General features: G+C 42.1%; 1 protein-coding gene across 2 annotated transcripts in view; it reads left to right on the top strand.

The window, feature by feature from the left end:
* The window catches only part of RORA (RAR related orphan receptor A), a 739,946-nt gene that overhangs the window by 551,172 nt on the left and 165,694 nt on the right, over positions 1 to 23,080 (top strand). For both annotated transcript variants that reach the window (XM_074393852.1, XM_074393853.1), the window contains exon 2: positions 744 to 773. In XM_074393852.1, the coding sequence (XP_074249953.1) occupies positions 744 to 773 (30 nt within the window). The remainder of the gene's footprint in view (positions 1 to 743; positions 774 to 23,080) is intronic.

Here is a 23,080-nt window from a genome sequence, read left to right as displayed (position 1 = left end):
ATGCTATCTTTATCAGGACTTCTCTGCCAAATGTTGCTTAGTTCTCTTTGTCACCTGCCACCTATAAATCATCCTGAAATATCAAGGGTGCTGACTCATGAGTTGCTCGTGTTTTCATAGTTTGTGTTCATACGTTTCACTCAGTTGTGTTTCAACTGTATGAAACATTTGGGGGCCATTTATAGACAAGTAGCAGTGGTTCCCTTTCTGACCTTAATGAATACAGACACCTAGGTACATTTGGTGGATGTATTTCCCCCTCACCATTAAAAGTTGTGCTTTATGGGAACAGGAAGGGGGATCATTTTCATTAAAGAGTAAACAGAGAACCAATGGCCACAGCAAATTAATTGCTCATCTTACCCTCAACTGAGTAGGCTGGCATTGCTCTCTTGTGCCTTAAATCTTTCCCACTCTGCCTATAAACATGATTATCTCGCCTACTTAAAATAAAAAATAAGAGTCCCCCGTCACCCTGATTAACCCTGTTTAGTTACTGTCCACGTTTCCCACTTTTACCACAGAATGTCTTAAACCGGGAGGTGATGGTCACTGCCTCGTCGTTCATGGTTGCATGGCTTTGGGGTCGGTCTGGCGACACTGCTGTGCGAGATTAAAACTGGTCTTGCTTCCACGTCACCATCTGAACTAAACGCTTTGCTGAACACACTGGGAATGATGGACATTCAAAGCAGTAGACACGGGGCACCTTGTAACCTATGTCTTGGTTTTTTCTCTTCCAGGTATCTCAGTAACGAAGAAGACACATACATGTAAGTAATGCATTTTTTTTCTGTCCAAAGTTTTCTGAAGAGTTGGAATTCGCATATGTCTGGCTGCTGTGACCCTCCAAGTATAAACTAATGTTTCAGCTGTGATCCATGGTCAACAGAGGTCATTTTTTTTTTTTCAATCTGTAGTGGTCGGAAGTGGCACATCTCCACCTGTTTGTACTGAGTGTGTGTTGAAGAGAGAGGCTAGAGACATACTCTGATGAATTCCAGTGTTTCAAGCCATGAAGCTTTAGAAAAATCATGAAATCTAGCCAGGAGGATCAATTACTTACTGATCACCCTTATTTTAGATCCTTCTTAGAAGAGCTGGTATGTTTCTAGGAAACATCACCTTGATTTCTTTTAAACTTTGATCTCCTTTTCCTCACCACTAGTTCACAAATTAGGCCGTTTCGTACTCATGTCTGTGGAGCAGAGATGCTGACTGGGAATAGAAGCGCTGTCGCTCGACCACGGGCATGGCCTGCGAGGGCCTTGATAAATGGCATCGGTAGCTTGATGTGGAAACGTGTGCTGGATTTATGCTCTGTATTCATCCCACTTCTCAGGTTCAACTGCTTTCATCAGTTGCCTTCATTCGAAGTACACCATAAGTTACAAACTCACGTCAATGTAAGGTGTTGTGATTTGCAATCTGAGCAATGATGTTTGACTGTCCCTTGAACCTCAGGATGAAACAAGACATCATTGATGCAGGCAGTCAACTTTCACTGTACTTGACCAGCATATTATTTAGGCTTTGAATTAATGGTGTCATTAGAATTTGATGACTATTTTAGACCACAGATACGTGCTACCTATGAGATATCTTTGGGCATCCTTCTAAGGCAAGCAGTGGAGATATTTATGGCACAATACAGGGACAACAAGGATGTATCCCCTAATTTTTCGTAATTACACTTTAAATTTGCTTATCTCATGTGAAACGTTTAGGGGAAAACATCTGTGTAACATCAAAGTGGTTTATCTTGTGCCTCAGTTGATTCTTGAAATCCGCTCTTGGGTTTGTCTGTCTGTCTATCTGTATTTGTAGAAAACAAAAATGAAAAAAAAAAAAAAAAAAAAGCATAACCAAAAAACATCAAATTGGATGAGAAGCTGCCTGACTCTGAGGACCCTGTCCTGCAGTCTCTCCACGTGGCTCTCTCATGGGCTTCAATGGAATGTTTGCTTGAGGAGCAATGAAAAGGTCAGGCCTGTACTGATACGTGATCAGGATGGCACCTCCATCTCTCAATGCACAGTTCCAGTTGGCTGTCCCTCCATCAGGGTAGTCTGTGACCCTTAGCTTTTTTTGGGGTTGTTTTGTCGTTGTTGTTGTTCTTGTTCTTGCTGTTGTCGGTGCATAATTGAGCTCATGATGACTGAGAGATTGACAGTACAGGAGACTGAAGTCCTCTGTATATCCGCAGGGCAGGCATGGTACAGAGCGCTTCCTTGCACAGCCTTGCCCATGAGCTCGTCCCTGGCCCGGAGGGACCCACTCTAGAGGTGGTAAGTAATTCAGTCTTTCTGCTAGCTCAGTCCTGGGCCTCTCCCCAACAGGGGCTGATGATTGTGCCTACTGTGTATGGTGGTTTGGGGTATGGACTCCTGGCCACCTGGCAATGTACAGAAAGCTACTGGCTATTTGCATTATGACTTGACTCAGAGATAAGTGGACATGAAGAGTACATCTCAGCTAAGAAGATAACATACGACAGAGACTGAGATGTCAGCTAGTATACAGACAGTCCGTAGACAGACATTCGAGGAACCGTCATCCCTGAAAATAATTGTCTTGGCCTATTGCAGAAATAATAACCTGTGGTTGAGTTTAAATTCATGGAAGGACTTAGGTGACAGCATGAGAGTGGTGGCGAGAGAGGAAGAATTGGTGTTCTAATAACAGACGCTTGAACCAGGTGGGTCTCTCCACAGAGCCTTAAAGAATTTCATCAGCTATACTGGCTTTCATGCAAAATCAAGATATAGCCACAGAGGGTGGACTGTGAGTGCCTTTCTAACTATGAAAATCAGCAGGCATAAAGCTTAAAGTAAATGTAGAAAGACGTAAAGCTCCTTTTATTTAATTGACGGAAAGTTTTACATCACAACTCATATTGTTTTGGTTGATGTTTACTTTCATGATTTGGGGGAGAGGGCTCTGAATAAAAATGGCCCCAGGACACACTGGAAAGAATAGCACCTGAATACACAGTTGACACACAGCTTTATACATGCCAAGGAGAAATTGAATTGTCCAAGTTACATATTAGTGGAAGTCCTCCGTGCTACTTGAACATGGAGATCGTTTTTGTCACCCAGCTCAGCAGACAGCCCATCATACTTCTGATCTTAGCATCTCCACAGGGCCCACAACTTGTGAGGAGAAAGACAATCAATCGGTTTTTTCTCTAATAACAGTCACCCAGATGACTTCTTCTTTAGCATTTGTCGAATTTTTCTTGAAATCTGAACTGTCCTAACTTGCCTATACATTTTTTTTAAGATGTTAAATTCCGGCTTCTCTTAAATCATCTTGACATCTGTTCTTCAAGAAGTTTCACTCTCAGTGAAGTGTATGAATTCATTTTTGTACTGTCTCAAAACTTCCGTTTTTAGCCAGGGTTCTGGAAACCTTAGTCAAGACTTGACTACATAATCAACGACAGCTGAAGTTACCCGACATTAGCAATTTCAATCTCGGTTTCCTAACTGCCCTCATGGAGAGATTGTTCAACATACAAATTAATATGTACAGCTGCAGAATATATTATCAGACCAGCGTGTCAGCTCACAGGTACGTCAGACAGAGGTGCAAGTACTGCAAAATGAACCTGAATAGTTCTGACACCAGATAATATTTTAGTCCACCTTGTTATCTGGAAAGCACAGGTATCGTTTATTTAAAAAAAAAATGTTTTGGGTGTCTTGAACCAGAAATTCCCATGAAAGGAAATTTGATTGTTAGCTTCAGAGGAGTCCATGAACATAGTCTTTTGAGAGCTGGAGAACTCAGTTTCTCCTGAGTTCCTGAGAAGGGTACCTTAAGTGTTTTTTTCTTTAGTTGGCCAGTGGGAGAAGACAAAGCTTTGGGACATCTAGTGGTTCTCATACTCACATTGTTCAAGGAATTCTTATGTTTGTGGTTTTCTTCAATTGTTGATAGGAAATGTGGCTGTTGGCTGCTGGTGTGCAGACAGAGAGAGTTTTTACTCTTAGATCAATTTTACACTGTGGTGTGGAATTTCAATTTAATTTTCATGGTGATTATGTAGCACATGTATTTGGTTGGACCCCTTCATGATCGCTTTGCTCTGGTGTTTCACAAGTTTGTTCTGGTCTCTTTCCTGCTGAAATAGTCACCATGCAGATAAGAATCATTTTCTTGGAATCAGCTGCTGTCTTGGTTTTTATTATTTGCCAAGGGCAACTAGTCATTCACTCCTGAATTCTTAATCGAATTCTTCTTGGACAGTTCTGCATTTACTACAGTGTTACAAGAGGATAACTATGGAGGTGAAAAGATGCAACAAATCGTTCAAGCTCTTTCCAGCTGCTGGGAAGTTTGACATCATGTAGTCCGAACCTTAGAGGACATATATCAGACAGCCACCACAACACAGACCGAAAAGATATCTGGTAGGGCCCTGAACCATTTCCGGAGGCATCGGACCATTTCTGCTTCCTTCTGTTCTCATCCTTGTTCACAGTGCTTGTTCCTTCTGTCCTAGCCTACCCTGTCTGCTTTCCCCTACACTGAGGGACAGAGCCACGCTTCTGGAAAGTACAGGTTACTCAGTGGAGGCAGTCAGGAAAATGTGTCAGTTTACTCCCAACTTGAGTTGTTAATTTTCCCTAATAAAAATCCAAACAAGACGTGCTTCTGAACCTTCTGAAATATTTTTATTTAACACTAATAGCCTTTAGAAGGTAATCTAGTCCATTTTCAAATGTTTGATCGCAGCAGGCTAATGCCTACGGTATAGAATTAAAGCGCTGTATTATTTATAAAAAGACTTAGTTCTCCGAAGTAAAATATTTTAGCACAAATCAGAATATTTGTTTGAGAATTAATCTTTTGCATCCATTTAAAAAAGTGTTTATTGCAATCATTTAAAATGGAATAGGTTAATGTATTCACTTTGTACCCCAGAGACTTGGCTTTGAATTTGACTTAGAGAAAATTAGTTTTGAGGCCTCAACCTCCTCTCCTTAGACATCTGTTGATATCACAAAATGAAGCCAACAATTTGTCACAATTGTTGCCATTTACTCAGGAGATCTAAAAACTAGAATAACCTTATTTTCTCTTTTTTTTTTTTCCTTTCCTTAAGGCCACACTTTTTTATTGTAGACTCTTAGCAACCCCAAACTTAGGGCTCATCCACATCGTTTTCACAGTCCAGGAAAAGTCAGGAACCATTCTTGGCAAAGCTAATGGAAGGTGCTTTGGTGATATAGTTAGTAGGTTTCCGTGGCAACCTATGTGACTCACAGTGTGACTCACGGCAGTTATAATTTCAGCTGCTGGCAGGGTGCTTCATTAGGACAGATGTGAGAAGAGCCGCACTGAAGTTCTTTGAGTAGGCCTTCACCCAGATCCTGTCTGCCCATTGACACATCGAAAAAGGGATAACCCAGTACTCACAAAGTAAGTGCAAGACTCACTGCTTAGCTTACCAAGGCCACCCGCTATCCCAGACATTAAGCTTGCTGGCAGTGGGACGTGACTAAAATACAGGTCTTAAAGGGCTAATTAAGAGAGTACTATGCGTTGAGGACCTACTCTGTGCCAATAGGGTTTTACCTTTCAGGTGTTTACAGACTAGTTGTAAATAAAGACTGGAGGGCCACAGGATGGAGGCTAGGGAGGGGTGGAAGGACATAGTCACATAAAACAATCTGCAAACACAAACGCCAGGTGTTCCAGTTCCGTAAGTCAGCTCATAACCGAAAACAGACTAAGCTGGACGTATGAGTGAGGAAAAGAAAATTAGAGGAAAGCATCCAGAATTCTCGGGTTGTGATCGAGCATAAAATAGCAATAAAGTCAAAGGCAGAAATTTAACCCTGGGTGCTAAAACCCAGCCCCACAGTAGGGTCACATCTATTTATTTTCTTCAAGATCAGCCAGTCTGAGGAAGTAAAAGTCTCTCTGTACTGTCTGGAAACATTTGCCTTGTTTAGAGTCAGCCTGCGCAGTTAGAGCCAAGCCCTCCTAAGCTTAACAGGATTTCTCTGTCTCATCATATTAAAAATAAATGGACTGCACTTGGCCCTGCCAGTCACTTCTTCCAGAGAAGAACATTTGCATCATCTTAAAGCTCACAGTTCATGGTGAGGACCTGTGAACTCCATAGAAAAACTGAATAGTTAGCAGAACGTTTCCATCCCAACATCCGGTTGATTCAGGTTTGCCCGGTTAGCAGACTTGAGGTTGACGAATTGCGCTTGGACAAGAAGTATTTGTGTTTTCACTTCATAACATCGGTTCCAAAGGGTGTGTTAAGATGATGATCGGCTCTTTAAAATCCATAATTACTACCAGGGAGAACACAGAAATGCCTCGCCTACCAGGTATTGGTGTGGACTTGATAGACTTATTACATACCTGATAAATGCTTAGTTAGACATGATTGGATTTGTCTTTAAAGAAGCGCTGGCTGTCTATGACATAAGTTCGCATTATGCCTAGTTTAATATTGACAATAATAATGGCGGAAGTAATAGCAGCAGTGCCGTTACTTGCAGTAGCAGCAGTAGCAGTAGCAGGAACGCCACCTACCAAGCAATTTGAATGTTCTAAGCATTATGTTTGATGCTTTCTGTGCATTATCTCATTGAATCTGCTCATCAGCTTCATGAGCTGTGTACTGCCTGCACCCACTTTTTAAATAAGAAAAGGTATGTGAGAGACAAGTAACTTAGCTTAGAAAAGTGAAAAACCTTGTTAACGAACCCGGCTGGGCAGAGCCTAGAGTCACAACAGAGTAGATTGCCTCCTTGTGCACATATAAGAGCTACACTGTAATCGCCAGTATTAACATTAACTAAGACTTACGGACCACTTAGTGCTAGGTACTTCCCTAAGCACTTTCTAAGTGTTCCTTTATTTATCTTGTCTGCACTTTGTGAGGTAGGTGCTGTGTTGCTCCTGTCCCCACTTTACAGATAAAAACCAAGGCCCAGGGTCCTGCAATTAGCTAGCATGTGGTGGAGCCAGGATTTAAAGGTAGTCCACAGTTTCAATGCTTTTAAAATTAAGAGCTTCATTTTTCAAAGTGGTTGTTCCAGGAAGAAAACCAAGTGCGACATAGTCATTCATACAATTGACCCAGGTTTCCATTTACCTTACAACTATGCTACCTCCATAGGCTTCTAGGCTTGAAGAATGAACTGATTATAAGAAAGGGGAATATTATTCCCACTATGTGAAAAAAATTATTTAAACAAAGTAGTCTACTGGAAACTATACAGCCTTCTGACTTTATTTGTTTTCTTTTAGAAAGGGACTTGCTCTGTTGCCCAAGCTGGAGTGCAGTGGCGTGAGCATGGCTCACTGCAGCCTCGGCCTCTTGGTCTTAGGAGATCCTCCTGCCTCAGCTTCCCAGTAGCTGGGACCACAGATGTGCACTATCATGCTCAGCTAATTTTTTTTTTTTTTTTTTTTTTTTTTGAGACGGAGTTTCGCTCTTGTTACCCAGGCTGGAGTGCAATGGCGTGATCTCGGCTCACCGCAACCTCCGCCTCCTGGGTTCAGGCAATTCTCCTGCCTCAGCCTCCTGAGTAGCTGGTATTACAGGCACGAGCCACCATGCCCAGCTAATTTTTAGTATTTTTAGTAGAGACGGGGTTTCACCATGTTGACCAGGATGGTCCCGATCTCTCGACCTCGTGATCCACCCGCCTCGGCCTCCCAAAGTACTGGGATTACAGGCTTGAGCCACCGCGCCCGGCCCAATTTTTTTTTTTTTTTAATTTTTTGTAGAGACAGGATCTTGCCAGCCAGGCACAGTGGCTCACCCCTGTAATCCAAGCACTTTGGGAGGCCAAGGCAGGCAGATCACCTGAGGTCAGGAGAGTTTGAGACCAGCCTGGCCAACATGGTGAAACTCTGTCTCTACTAAAAATATAAAAATTAGCCAGGCGTGGTGGCACACATCTGTAATCTCAGCTACTTGGGAGGGTGGGGCATGAGAATCACTTGAACCCAGGAGGCAGAGGTTGCAGTGAGCTGAGATTGCGCCACTGCACTCCAGCCTGAGCAATGGAGTGAGAGTCTGTCTCAAAAAAAAAAAAAAAAGAGAGAGAAAGAGAGGTGTGTGTGTGGGGGTGGGGGGGTCTTGCCATGTTGCCCAGGCAGGTCTTTGAACTCTTGAGTTCAGGAGATCCTCCTGCCTCAACCTCCCAAAGTGCTAGGATTACAGGCGTGAGCCACTGCTCGTAGCCAAGTCTCTTACTTTAAAATGACCATTACTTACCTTTTAACAATTCAACTTAGTGCATCAGAGAACTGATATCTACTCAATGTCACAACTGATTCCATAATAAAACAATTATTCAAAGTGGTTATTTCTGTTTCTTGGATAGCTATGTTCCCCGCTCTAATAGTAATATATATTTTGTGTAGCACAAACCCATCTTTCACAGAAACAAAGCCTTTAACAGACATTAATGACATTTGTAATAAATTTATACTTTTTTGTTAGACCAGCTTAGTAATTCATTAATAACTTTCATTACCACAAAGCACTACAATGATTCAGGACACAGTAGTTTCTTTGAAACCTATCCAAAACCGCTGGGCGCGGTGGCTCAAGCCTGTAATCCCAGCACTTTGGGAGGCCGAGGCGGGTGGATCACGAGGTCGAGAGATCGAGACCATCCTGGTCAACATGGTGAAACCCCGTCTCTACTAAAAATACAAAAAATTAGCTGGGCATGGTGGTGCGTGCCTATAATCCCAGCTACTCAAGAGGCTGAGGCAGGAGAATTGCCTGAACCCAGGAGGCGGAGGTTGCGGTGAGCTGAGATCGCGCCATTGCACTCCAGGCTGGGTAACAAGAGCGAAACTCCATCTCAAAAAAAAAAAAAAAGAAACCTATCCAAAACCCAAAAAACCCTGGATGCTAACAGAATGCTCTGGAAACAGATACATGTATATATATCAAAGGGATATCTAAGAAAGTTACCATCTAGATTTTGAGGATGTTTAAGCATACCTGAATTTAGGACTGGATTTACACTTGTATCAGCTTCTCTCTTTATTGGGATCTGTATGCAAAGGAATAAAAACACAGAAGAAACAGATATTCCAATGCATTTAAAATGAAAAGAAAGTGATCATTCTACATTAACTTCATCAATTACACTAAATTTTTTACACTGATTTTTTTTTTATCATTTCTGTGGCCAGGAAGTTGGTGTATTTGTAGTTGCATGACCCTTTGGATTATAATTGACATCCACATCTATACATTATAATGACAGAGGTTTTCATTTCCAAGCTATTCAGTTAACTGTTTTCCTCTGACTGCCAAAATCCCTCACAATGGAATGCTCTCCACCCAATCCACTTCCGCTTCTGGGAAAGTATGTTTTCCTATGTAGGAGTGATAGCTCTTTCCCTCCTTGATTTTGTATGTCACCTAGGCATCAACTCCAGCTCCGAATGTCTTAAATAGTTAATAGACAAGGATACCGATTAGAAGCCATATTGAGGAGTGGCCGGGTGCACCGTCTCACACCTGTAATCCCAGCATTTTAGGAGGCCAAGATGGGTGGATCACTGAAGGTTAGGAGTTTGAGACTAGTGTGGCCAACATGGTGAAACCCCATCTTAACTAAAAATACAAACATTAGCTAGGCATGATGGCATGCACCCATAATCCCCGGTACTAGGGAGGCTGAGGCAGGAGAATCGCTTGAACCTGGGAGGCGGAAGTTGCAGTGAGCTGAGATCACACCATGGCACTCCAGCCTGGGCAATGGAGTGAGACTTCATCTCAAAGAAAAGAAAAGAAAAAAGAAGACGAAGGCATACTGAGGAGAAAAAAAATGCTAGGATATATTAGATTAAGGTTTGGATTCAGTGGAATGGTCTTAATCCATAAATCTTTGATTTTACATTTTCTTCTTAGGGGAAAGAGGAAGGAGATTATATGGTGAGCAATTCAGACACTTGTAATATCAGAGTCTAAGGAACAGAGCCTGGAAAGGAGACTGCAGCCCATACCTACAGAAGGATAGGGCGGGGAGCCAGGCAGATTTTCTTAGCTTAGTATTGTTTAACACCTGCTCTGTGTCTAACATTGTATAAGGCACATTGCGGTATAGATCATCTAACTTATATCCCTCCCTGTCAAACAGTTTCGCCTGTATCTAGGAGAAAGGACACACATATGAGGAACTTTCAGTAATGAAAGAATTGCCGGAAAATGCAGGGCTATGAAATTTTGCCATTTCAATGGCAAAAACCACAATTGCTTTTGCACCAACCTAATAGAGTACGTGTTTAAAAGCTGTATGATCTGGGAACATGTGTGATGAGCCGAGCTTGCTCTAGAAGTGCAGCAAGAATGAGGTGTGATCAGGGATGAGTGTGTAGATCTGTCTGACTGGAGTAGAGTATTAACAAGGAAAAGAGAGACTCTGAAGAACAGAGAGCAGGTTTTGGCTTTCTGTCATAACCAATGTGGAGCCACAGAATGCATGTGAAAAAAAAAAAAGCAGTGACCTATAAACAATGTTTTTCTGCCACAGTCATTGAGTTAGGGTTATGTGAATCAGATGTTCCCTGCTTCAGTCTTTTGTCTGAACACAGATGAAATTTTTATCCTTAGATAGGACTTCTTCTCTGTGTGCTCCTGTGACCAACTACATTTTTTAAAAAAAATGCTTATTGAGAAGGAGAAATCTGGTCCAAAAAGAGAAGGCTGTTCTGATTATTAAAGAAAAAGGTTGTTGACGTTTTCTCTAACTCCACAGTTTTAAGGTCTAATTGTAAGACCCGTTCTTGCCATTTCATTAAAATCTGAGGTATGAAATGCTCAGTGAAACTTGAAAAATACATAAGCACTTTGAATTTTGTAGCTAATGGTTCTCCTTGCTTTCTTTCATTCAAGCTGCTAATTGGCTCAAGGCTACTGTGCTACCGTGGGAGCCTCTGTCTTTCCAGCCCTTTTAAACTCAGCTACAAATAGCTTTATAAAAATTTAAACCCCAAATTCCAAACCTTGCTCACTCCTTAGGTAGGCAAAGTCAACTGCACTGATTATTACTTTTTCATCAGCACAGTGAATTATTTCCCTCATGTAGCTGGACAATTACGGTAAGAGGACCACTAAGCATCCTTTTCACATTGTGGATTTTTCTTAATTTCCTTAGAATACGTTTCTGTCATTTTACTGAAAGAAAACCAAGGTCCAGATGAGGCATTTTGATTGGCTGCGCGTTCTTAGTCTCCAGTATAATGAACCATAATGAGTTAATTTATCTCTCCTCTTATACCATGTCTTTTTGTGTCGACAAAACTGAAAATTCACTTTTCCCTCACCAAGTTGGGGCATCAGGGTAATTGATTGTTACCAGTCTCTGCTGTTAGTAGACAGGATAACACCAGTGCCTCTAGAGAACAGGTGAAAACTAAACTCTGTCCCCCGAGGCCAATGAAATAGCTGTTTGGTCCCTTGTGTGAAACTTCGTAATAACTTAACTGGGCAGCCTCTGGGTCCCTGGAGGGTTTCTCCACAAGAGTATTCCCTCTCTTTGTTAAGATTGCTTATTAAAAATGATTTTATAATGAAGTTGCCTCAAATAGCAGCCCTTTTCCTGGTTGTCCTTGAAGCTGTGGTAAAGAATCTTAGAGACAACTGTCTAGGGTTTTCCTCCTTGTTAAAAACTTCTCTCTTACCACTCTTGCTCTTGATTTTTAAGGAGACAAAGTCTAACTGACACAAGTCCCTCTCCGGCTGATTATGTTGCTTAAAACACTGTGCAAGGCATTATTGGTAGTTCAGCTTGTCATTCGGGCTCAGGAATCGAACTGATCTACAGGGAGTGAGGACAGTTAAGTCTGCAGCAGAAACAAGGCTGTCAGGCTTCTCCCGAGAGCAGCAGCGAAGCAATGCTGTCGCAAACTCTGCCCCTGACTCTAGCACAACAATGATTGCCAATTATTTTATCTCTTAGGTCCTAGATTTCTTCTATCTGTAAACTAACCACTTACCTGCCGCAAGAGACTGTCAAGACGAGGAATTAAATAATAAAAATAGAAATAAATAGAATCATACTGTCTGGACTGGGTACAGTGGCTCACGCCTATAAACTCAGCACTTGGGGAGGCTGAGGCAGGAAGAGCACCAGCGTGGGCACACGGCGAAACCACATCGCTACAAAAAAAGAAAAAGAAAATTACCTGGGTGTGGCGGGGCATGCCAATAGTCCCAGCTACTCAGGAGGCTGAGGTGGAAAGATTGCTTGTGCCCAGGAGTTTAAAGCTGCCACGACCTGTGATCGCACCACTGCACTCCAGCATGGGTGACAGAGTGAGACCCTGTCTCAAAAACAAAAAGAAACAAAAAACGAACTACACTCTCTGCTACCCATGGCCTGTATAAATTCAAAAACTTCAAGTAAATATAGGCAGTTGGGAGAAACATCCGTTTTTTTGTTTCCACACCGTAACCTTAACTTCTTGGCTTGCAAGGGCTTAGGTGTGGTGATGTATTTAACATAAAGCATGATAAAGCACAGGGCAGGGAGGCTCCTGTCAGAAATACCCGCCTCCGATTTGGTTTCTCAGTGGCCAGGCATTCTCAACGAGCAACACAGGAAACAACAAACCATATGAAGTTGTTAGTGACAGGTTCAGCTTGAAATCTTTTTCTAACTTTAAGGCTTGTCAGGCAGTAAATCTGCAGAGCAGAGAACTCAAGGTGTGGCTCGGCGCCCCTTTGGCTTTGCAGTGTCAAGCTAACAGAACACCAACAGTAAGAGGGACCATTGTCTTTGAGGGCAGAGAGCCCGTCTTGTCTAGTTGTACCAAGCGTCGTTGTGTGCTAAGATTGTGATTAAAAATGTTTTGGCTAAATTCTGTTCTCTGAGATGAGATATATTAGAAAACACCAGCCTGACATTCAGTAATTCCTGTTCCCCAGCCAACAAAAAAAGAAAAGGAAGGAAAAAGAAAAACAGTGGCCTTCTCTAGAATTCCACTGCTAGCAGAATGTTCTTAATCTGCCTCCTTAGGAGCCAGGGGGGATCTTCGTATTCAACCTCCTCTAAGGCTTTGTATCGCCTGAGGAGTCTAAATTCTAAGTATGGCATTCAAGGCCTTCTACCACCTGGTCTCCATCTTTCCACTGGTCTTTTCGTGACTTCTCCCATGCAGGCAGTTTTTGCCATCCTCGGTGATCTGTTCCTAGGAGACTCCATGCAGGGGCATACCTCGGTGCCTTCGTATCTTGTTTGTCCTGGAATGTCCTTCATCATCTTCTGCACCTGTAAAGTCTTATGGCTCCATCAAAGGCCAACACAAGTAGCATCTGCCATCCAAAGCCTTCTCCGATTCCACCTTGTTAATTGCTGCAGCTCCTCTGCTCCCACAGTACATTGTTAAGGTGATGGTAGAAAAATGCATTGCGGAATAGTTGATATTTATATAGCTTTGTCTACTAGGTATTCTTTAATTTCTTTGGCTGGCTGTAGTGGCTCACACTTGTAGTCCCAACACTTTTGGGAGGCTGAGAAGGGAGGATTGCTGAAGCTGGGAGTTCAAGAACACCCTGGACCACATAGGGAGACCAGTATCTACAAACAAATATTTGTAAAATAGCCGTGCATGCTGGCACATGCCTATAGTTCCAGCTACTTGGGAGACTGAGGCAGGAGGATTGCTTGAGCCCAGGAAGTCAAGGCTACAGTTAGCGGAGAGTGCACCAGTGCACTCTAGCCTAGACTACAGAGCAAGACCCTGTTTCAAAAAAAAAAAAAAATTATCTTTGTGTCCCTTGGGCTTAACAGAGTGGTCAGTATCTGCTATGTGTTCAATTAATATCTGTAGATTTTAAATAAGTGTGTATACATACGTAATTTTATGACCAGACACTCTTGTCACACATTTTAGTTTGGCCAAAAATAATGATCTTCTCATTGTTAACAGCTATAAGAAAGAATAGGCCGGGTGCGGTGGCTCACACCTATAACCCCAGCACTTGGGGAGCCCAAGGAGGACAGATCACCTGAGGTCAGGAGTTCGAGACCACCCTGGCCAACATGGCCAAACCCCGTCTTTACTAAAAATACAAAAATTAGCTGGGCATGGTGGTGTGCGCTTGTAATCCCAGCTACTAGGGAGGCTGAGGCATAAGAATTGTTTGAACTCGGGAGGTGGAGGTTGCAGTGAGCTGAGATCACACGACTGCACTCCACCCTGGGTGACAGAGTGCGACTCTGTCTTTTTTTTTTTTTAAAAAAAAAAAGGAAAGAAAGAATAGGTATTTATTACTTGAAATTATATTGTGAGATGTGCCTAATAATAGTTTGGTAACTGATGCTCTAACTCAAAGGGCTTCTTGATGTCTGGCAATTTACCATATGCTTTTTGAGTGTCAGTTTTAAGGCTGAATTTTACAGCTGATAGCTTTAAAGTTTCTTTCTGCAATTTGTAAGATTTAAGTCAGAATCTTATCCAGAGGTTTAAAAAATACTTGCCTGTCTTTCTAAATATGAGGAATGTGTTAATTTACGGAGTGACCCCCTTGAACACCATTTGTTTGCATTATACATGTAAATCAGATGATCAACTCTATAGAGTAAAAGGTAAAGGGACATTTTCAGTTACCATTGGCATCTACATTTATGCAAAGTGGGAATCTACCCACTAGAAAAGAGAACTGGCTGACCTTTCCAAGAATGAAGGGTATATTCTGTCAAGGGAAATATCCTGTGTCTGTCCGGTCTAGAGAAGAAAAAGTAATCCTAAAATGTTAAACAGTTTCTGAAGTAGATGTTCTCATAATCCCAGATTACTTATTGAATTTTAAGGTAAATTCTGGAAAGAAATGACATTTATTTGTTCAGGGTTAGAACATGTGACTTGCTGTGTTTGTCTGGTCTAAAATGTAAGTATGTTTCCTTAATTTAGCAGGAACCAATAATTTCAAAACTACTGTTCCCCTCATGAGTGGCTGCACACAGCCACGGTTTCTGTGCTTTTTTCCTTGGAATTCTTTTAAAAATGTCCTTTAAGCTTCAGATGCAGCTTCCTCTCTACTTTTGTTTGTAACTTTTTCTTGAGTCAAAACAAGAGAAGCAAAATTATCCCCTGCAGTATCAATTGCTTGAGTGGAAGCCCTGCTCAGAAATGAGAGGATGAGATGTGACCCAATAAAAGAATCTATTTTAATTTTAATTTATTTCCTGGTGGCCTTTTATGCCTCCTTAGGCGATGACCTAACCAATTCTATATTAACACTGATTTTCTTCTTCCAAGGTCAAAAAGCACTTCGGAATTATTGTAAGAAGGAAAAAAAAAAAATGTCCTTTGCGTGTAACGAAAGTCCATCTCTTCGTAGGAAATTTAAATCCTACTTTCTCAGCTTCACAATAATTCTTTTCTCATGAGACATCTATTAGCAAACTAAATGAGAACACGATGAAGGAAGAAGATCTTTTAGGCTTCTGAAGTTGAATTTTTGATAGAAAGGCCATCTCTTATAGCCTCCTTCACCCATTTTCTTTCTCAGATGGGAGTCTTGAACAGCGCAGTGAGAGGAGCTATCTTCATTTTGTGCTGCTCTTTCATACAGCCAAGTGCAATCAAAGTAGAAGCTGTCCTAGAAGGCCTATGGTTTTTGATGTTGGAAAAGGAAAAGCTGTTACTATCACACACACAGCCTCGCCACCATCCTCCTCTCCTGCTCCCACCCACCTCAAAAAAAGAGTCCTGCCTGATATCTCTAAATCAAAGAACTTTCCATGGCCTGGTTGTGGAAGTTACCTAATCCTGTGTATAACTGGGGTGATTTGAGAGACAGGAAGATGTTCTCATTTTCACTAGGGGAGGCACTCAGAGACAGTATCATTTAGGAGAATATGTTCTTATTGCCCTAAATTGCTTCCCCTGAGATTCTGTTGAGGTGTTTCTCTTTGGTTAAATTTCTGATGAACAAAATGACCAATATGGGTGTCATTCTCACAGATTTTCCTAGCGCTTTACCTACTCTTTGGTGGTCAGTGAGTTCTTCCTCCTTCTGTCCCGGAATCTCACTTATAAGAAGAATTCTGAAGAGTTGGGTTAATTATGCTACTGAAACATAGAAGAGCCAACTTCTCACTTTCTGTGTATGACGGATCATCTACACACTGGATGTGATTCTTCTATTACTTTCAATAGCAAATTCTCATCATAAAACTTTTCATATTGTGGCCAAGAGCAGTGGCTCATGCCTGTAATCCCAACACTTTGGGAGGCTGAGGTGGGTGGATCACCTGAGATCAGGAGGTCGAGATCAGCCTGGCCAACATGGTGATACCCCATCTCTACTAAAAATGCAAAATCAGTGGGTGTGGTGGTGCATGCCTGTGATCCCAGCTACTTGGGAGGTTGAGGCACAAGAATTGCTTGAACCTGGGAGGTGGAGGTTGTAGTTAGCCAAGATCGTGTCATTACACTCCAGACTTGGCAACAAAAATGAAACTCCATATTAAAAAAAAAAAAAAAAAAAAACCCTGGCTCAAGCCTGTAATCCCAGCACTTTGGGAGGCTGAGGTGGGCGGATCACGAGGTCAAGAGATCGAGATCATCCTGGCCAAAATGATGAAACCCTGTCTCTACTAAAAATACAAAAAAAGCCGGGCGCGGTGGCTCAAGCCTGTAATCCCAGCACTTTGGGAGGCCGAGGTGGGTGGATCACGAGGTTGAGAGATCGAGACCATCCTGGTCAACATGGTGAAACCCCGTCTCTACTAAAAATACAAAAAATTAGCTGGGCATGGTGGCGCGTGCCTGTAATCCCAGCTACTCAAGAGGCTGAGGCAGGAGAATTGCCTGAACCCAGGAGGCGGAGGTTGCGGTGAGCCGAGATCGCGCCATTGCACTCCAGCCTGGGTAACAAGAGAGAAACTCCGTCTCATAAAAAAAAAAATACAAAAAAATTAGCTGGGCTGGGTGGCACACACCTGTAGTCCCAGCTACTCAGGAGGCTAAGGCAGGAGAATTGCTTGAACCCAGGAGGCGGAGGTTGCAGTGAGCCGAGATTGTGCCACTGCACTCCAGCCTGACTGGCGACAAAGTGAGACTCTTTCTCCAAAAAAAAAAAAAAAATCCTCATATTATACCGTTACCATTAATTAAGCTCACCTTGCAATGCTGGACTTTTTGAAAAACTTCTAGAACCAACCCTTTTGAGATAAAAGCTAAGCTGGGTCTATCTTACGTTGAAGAAAGTGAAGTTCTACCATATTCTGAGCTAAAATTCATCACTGTGCCCAGTGATTAGCTGGCTAATCGCTCCACTCAAGTATCCTTAAATAAATGAAGGTATCTTAGATTGAATTTCCCGGAGGATAGATGCTCAGATTCTGAAATTGGCATACAGACAGTTTGTCGGAGCGTGCTTATCGGGGCACTGCCTATAAGGAGTGAGGGGAGCTAGACCGGGCAGAAGGAAGCCTGGAAGTGCTGTGAAGTTGCAGTGTAGGCGTCGGCAGATGCCACAGGGAGATCAGAGCATGGGTGGCCCTTTGGTGATGTCCCAAATTGAAGCAAGGGGATTTTCCCAGGTAGAAAACCCTTTTACTCTGCATCAAGCAGCCACTGGGTGTGGGCTGCACCTAGGGAAGGGTACAGCCTTGGGCAAGGCAGCTTCACTTTACCTAAGGACAAATCTCAGGAAGCAGTTCAGCTGTGAGCCACTGGCAGTCAATACTCTGGGCCCCAGGGGGACCTGTGCAGCACACCACAACATCCACTACAGGGGCACACAAATGGACAAGAAATTTAACTTTTGTGAAAAAATGTTCTCTTTTATTTAAAACGACACACGTTTTATTGCTTAGCTAGGATTTAAACTAATAAAATACATGCGGCCGGGCGCGGTGGCTCAAGCCTGTACTCCCAGCACTTTGGGAGGCCGAGGCGGGTGGATCACGAGGTCAAGAGATCGAGACCATCCTGGTCAACATGGTGAAACCCCGTCTCTACTAAAAATACAAAAAACTAGCTGGGCGTGGTGGCGCGTGCCTGTAATCCCAGCTACTCAGGAGGCTGAGGCAGGAGAATTGCCTGAACCCAGGAGGCGGAGGTTGCGGTGAGCCGAGATCGTGCCATTGCACTCCAGCCTGGGTAACAAGAGCGAAACTGCGTCTCAAAAAAAAAAAAAAAAAAAAAAATTCTTGCTTGCCCTAAGCGTATTACAGTATGCCAGAATTGCAAATACTGAAGAAAAAAATTTTTTTTTCTGTTGAATAAAAGGTTCTTCATTAGGATTTCTGGTCCTGGAAGTGTGCATTATAAATCATATGTGTATGCCATTCCGTATAATGTTTTATTTTTCCATACATGGACATTCCAAAGCGTTAACACATTCTTCTCAATTATAAAAATGAATAACACATTTCCAACCATTTGGGCTCACATAAAATGTATTCACATAGGAACAAAGAGAACGCCTGCAAAGAACTGGTTATACATATTCCATGGTAGTTTTTAGATTTTGACAGTTTGCTACTGTCTAATAATTGAGATACAGTATCTTAAATATTTTTGCAGGGCCTTTTTATTTGCATAGTAAGTCTCTTTTTAGTGGTTTATGAGACTCCACCCTCATTTTGCCTGTTAGCAACTACTTGCAAATGAAGCCAGAATTAAGTAGGAGATTAGTGGTAGCTGTCAAAGATGGGAACTATCATAAGCTAATAATACCATCCCCCAACTGTTGTCATATGAGAAAAAGCGTCTCAGAAATAATGAATGATAAAGTACAACATGAATTTTAGTTTCATTCATCAGAATCCCAACATTACGTCTGATTTAGTGAAATTTGACTTTCATTTCACTTCTAAGAATGGGAGATCCCAGTAGGAGACAGTAAATCCAAACCATCTTCATAGAATGTGGTGAGCTGAGGGAAAGAGGTTAAATGTTTCCACTCTTTGCACCTAGGTTCAATATATATCTCCCCAACACAGACCTCAGCTTTCTAAAGTCCCAAGGTTTTCTTCATGCACTCGTGGGATTTTCAGAGTTCAAAATACCCCTGTTCCCTCTGGGACCAGAAGCTTGAGATACCAGACAGTTCTAGACAAGGGCTTCTAGTTTCACAGGTGCTGAAGTTTCAGACAAATATCTGAACCTCTCAGATTCGGATGGAGTCAGGGTTTATCTAAATGGAATTAAATCTTCCATAGCTTTCCAGCATTTAGTTCCCGTGCCTCTGCCTTGGAAAAGAGGGGGCCCTTTCAGGTTGATAGTGAAGTTAATTCAGATTATTCTTTCTCTTACTCAAAAAGAATTAATAGATGAGAGAAACCCTTTACCTGGTCTCAAAGCTTCCATGGTTCCAACAGCTTCTACCTGGGAAAATCCCCAGCCATTCTTTTGGAGATCCCTGTGTCTGAGTGAAAGGAATTCTGAAGCTGCCCATAGACGTCAATGGCAGCTTGATCAGTCTGCCCTGGGTATTACCATAATAATTACAAGGTCCCAGGCAGATAGCAGCTTTTCAAGTGGCAAAATGACTGGTAGAACAGTGTCCTGTAACTCACTCTTTGGCCAGGAATCCCACGTATGCTATATCGAGTAACCCATCTAAATTTGCCATTTGCAGATTGCCCCGGCCCAGCCCAGCCTCTCACATGCCTTGTGCAACTCCACCACTTCTTTACAACACTTGCTGATAGTGCAAATTACAGTGATTTTATTTATATATATAAAGGTAACTAATGAGCTGAAGTGTAAAGTAATTGCTATTTTCAATGGACAGGATGAATCTGCTCTTTAATTTTTTCCTGAAAAAAAAAAAAAAAAAAAAAAAACTCTCTCTATTTTTTTTTTGCCAGAATTTCAGTGAGTGATTCACATTACTGTCAATTACACGCCCTTATTATGGATTACAGCCACTAGGCAGCCGTCCAGGAAAACACAAGTCTGAAAATGCTTCTGTTTTAAGAAAATTAAATTCATGGTTGCTCCTCCTGTGGGCATGTGCAGCAGGCAGGAAGCCTCTACTTTCCTGCCAAGGAAAGGGATAAGGCCTTGCCTACTTTATCTGGATTAAATAGCCACTCTGACATCTTGAGATCTTGATACCAATGCCCAGATGCAGGGCTTGGTTTTGGTTTCTAAATAGTTTTTTTTTTTTTTTTTTTTTTCGTTCAGTGTGTGTTACAAAACACAGACTGGTGTTATAAAACAGTATTTGTAGCTATGAGTCACTGCAGTGCCTGTGTGTTTCCAGAGAGGCCTCATGAAGGCTGAATGGAGAAACTGTTCACCTCCCTTTTCCCCAAAAGTCAGAGTTGACAGTTTGAGGCTCTTAGCTCTGTTTTCAAAGATGGCCTCGTTGCTACCATATTCAGTTAGATTTCTTTTTAAGGTGCAGGTGAAGCTACAGCTGAAAATGCTACCTATGCTATTAGGCTGCTCCACAGTCTAAGAGATCCAGCTTTTATATGGACAAAATAAAAGCTGCTAGAGTCTGTCAGAAGTATTCTTCCTAGGAGTGGTGTAAGATTTAGCAAAATATCTTTAAAACATTCCATTAAGGTTGCCTGAATCATTTATGCATTTGAGAAAACTGTGAGAATTACTGGAGATTTTTCCAGTTCTGAGCCTTTAACTACATTTGTATCTGATTCCCGGAATAAGGCATTTCAAATAATACAGCAATGAAGCTGACCTTCACATTATCTGTGTTCCAAATACATTGTGTCTAAGTAATGTTAGCATCTAAAGGAAATATTTAAAAGACAAGGCATTGTGAATTGGGTGAAATCCCAGTTTCACCTCTTAGCTTGTTTAGATGCCTATTCAAGCCAAAAACTGCAAGAAGTTTTAAATGATTGATGAAATTTGAATATGGATTGGTTTTTTATATGAGAGTAAATAACTTTTTAATGCTGTCAGGTGTAATACTGTCATGGTAGTAGTTTTTAAAAAATCCTTATCAGTTGAGATGAAGACTGAAGTAGTTATGGATGAAATGACAAGATATCTGAGATTTATTTTAAAATGCTCCAGAAAATAACTATGCTGGGGAGGACTGGGAATAAATAAAGGCAGAGTGGTGAAATATTGTTTTAGCTGGGGGATGGGAACCTGGAGGTGGATTACGCTGTTCAATTTTTGTATGAACTCAAAAACGTTTGACTAAGTTCTTTTTTTCACCTCCTTGTTGTCTGTGATTTATGCGATGATTATTTTTACATTTGGGGTTTGATCACTTGGGGTAATTAGTATTTAGTGAGAAGGACGTGACAAGGATGAGCATATCAGATTCAGGCAGTCAATAATGGTCTCTTGAACTATATAAAGTATAGGCATTGCTATGTAAACTATGCATTGATTGCTAGCATACGAGTAAGAAAAGTTCCCTTTTATAATAAGATTGCCTGGCCTTCCTATCAGGTAGCAAAAAGGCATTACTTTTGCTCTTGTTTTAAATTTTTTTCCGTGTTTTCATAGTCACGAAGGCCTAGGTTTGAGTGCTGCATGGACTAGAGGGTTAACTTCACCTCCCATGTTAGAGATGAGGGTATTTTCTCAGGGCAGGGTAAGATGTGTTGTTGAAAGTCAGTTCCACCTGCTTACAGAAGTGGAAGCAAGGCTGGGACCCTTCGAAACTAGTACCTTTTCAACTCTATCATGCTTCCTTAATCTTGTCCTTTAAAATACTCATTAACAATCTACCCTCTGGGGATCAAAGCCGTTTTCTAAATCCAGACCAGTGACTGCATGTCAGATGTTCATTCCAGGTAGTGTGGCCCCAAATTATCTTTCCTTTTATTGAACACTGTTTCCAAGTTGTGTGATGAGTCCCAGAAGTGATCTGTTTTAATTCTGTTCTTGTTAATGCTCTGCCGCAGGTGTGCGGCATGTTCCTCCTCCTCCGGCTTACATAGACTTTCTGTCAGGGATGGGTCAATATACTCAAATGACATTTCTGGGTAGGAGGGAGGAAACACGTGGCCAGCTGATTCCACAAGGACCATCAGCCACTTCTACAGCCCCTTTCGGAAAGGCACTCTAGAAACAGTGCCTTTTTTGTACTTTAAGCTGAAATTCCAAACATCACAACTGAAACAGAAACATTTTTCTTCACATGGGAAAATGGACCTGTTTAGCCTTTGTGGCCAAAACTCTTTAAGCCCCTCTATCGTGTTAACTTCTTTGCACTTAATAGCAGCTCACTGAGATAAAGTAGATTGAGTCGACATTTATAAAATCATTTTTACACTTTAAAAGAAGGGTTTTCAAGAGTTTTACAAATAGCAACCCTCTGATTTCTAAACATATGGTTGTGCAGATACATGTGAAAATAGAAATACATACAGAAGGGCTTTGCCCTGTTGCTGTGGTCTGTGGGGAAACCAGCCATGAAGTGTTTGGTCCCCTGCTCTGCCCATTGCACAGACTCTGGATTCTCTTGTCCATCAGATTCCTAAGAAATGCAGATTTTATTTATTCATTCTGGAATCCCCTTGATCTCCCCGACCCCCTACTATAAGGAAAGCACAAAGGATAAGAAAGAAAAAAATGGTCACGAGGTCAAGAGATCGAGACCATCCTGGTCAACATGGTGAAACCCCGTCTCTACTAAAAATACAAGAATTAGCTGGGCATGGTGGCGCGTGCCTGTAATCCCAGCTACTCAGGAGGCTGAGGCAGGAGAATTGCCCGAACCCAGGAGGCGGAGGTTGCGGTGAGCCGAGATCGCGCCATTGCACTCCAGCCTGGGTGACAAGAGGGAAACTCCGTCTCAAAAAAAAAAAAAGAGAAAGAAAAAAATGGGCTGGGCATGGTGGCTCATGCCTGTAATCTCAGCACTTTCAGAGGCCAAGGTGGGCAGATCACTTGAGGTCGAGTTTGAAACCAGCCTGGCCAACATAGTGAAACCCCATTTCTACAAAAACTAGCTGCGCATGATGGTGCATATCTGTAATCCCAGCTACTTGGGAGGCTGAGGCAGGAGAATGACTTGAACCCAGGAGGCGGAGGTTGCAGTGATCAGAGATCGCACCACTGCACTCCAGCCTGGGTGACAGAGTGAGACTCCTTCTCCAAAAAAAAAAAAAAAGAA

This window comes from Saimiri boliviensis, chromosome 2, assembly GCF_048565385.1.
Source record: "Saimiri boliviensis isolate mSaiBol1 chromosome 2, mSaiBol1.pri, whole genome shotgun sequence".
Classification (NCBI taxonomy): domain Eukaryota; kingdom Metazoa; phylum Chordata; class Mammalia; order Primates; family Cebidae; genus Saimiri; species Saimiri boliviensis.
The sequence above is the reverse complement of the archived record's forward strand: the minus strand, read 5'-3'. Positions and strand labels throughout refer to the sequence as shown.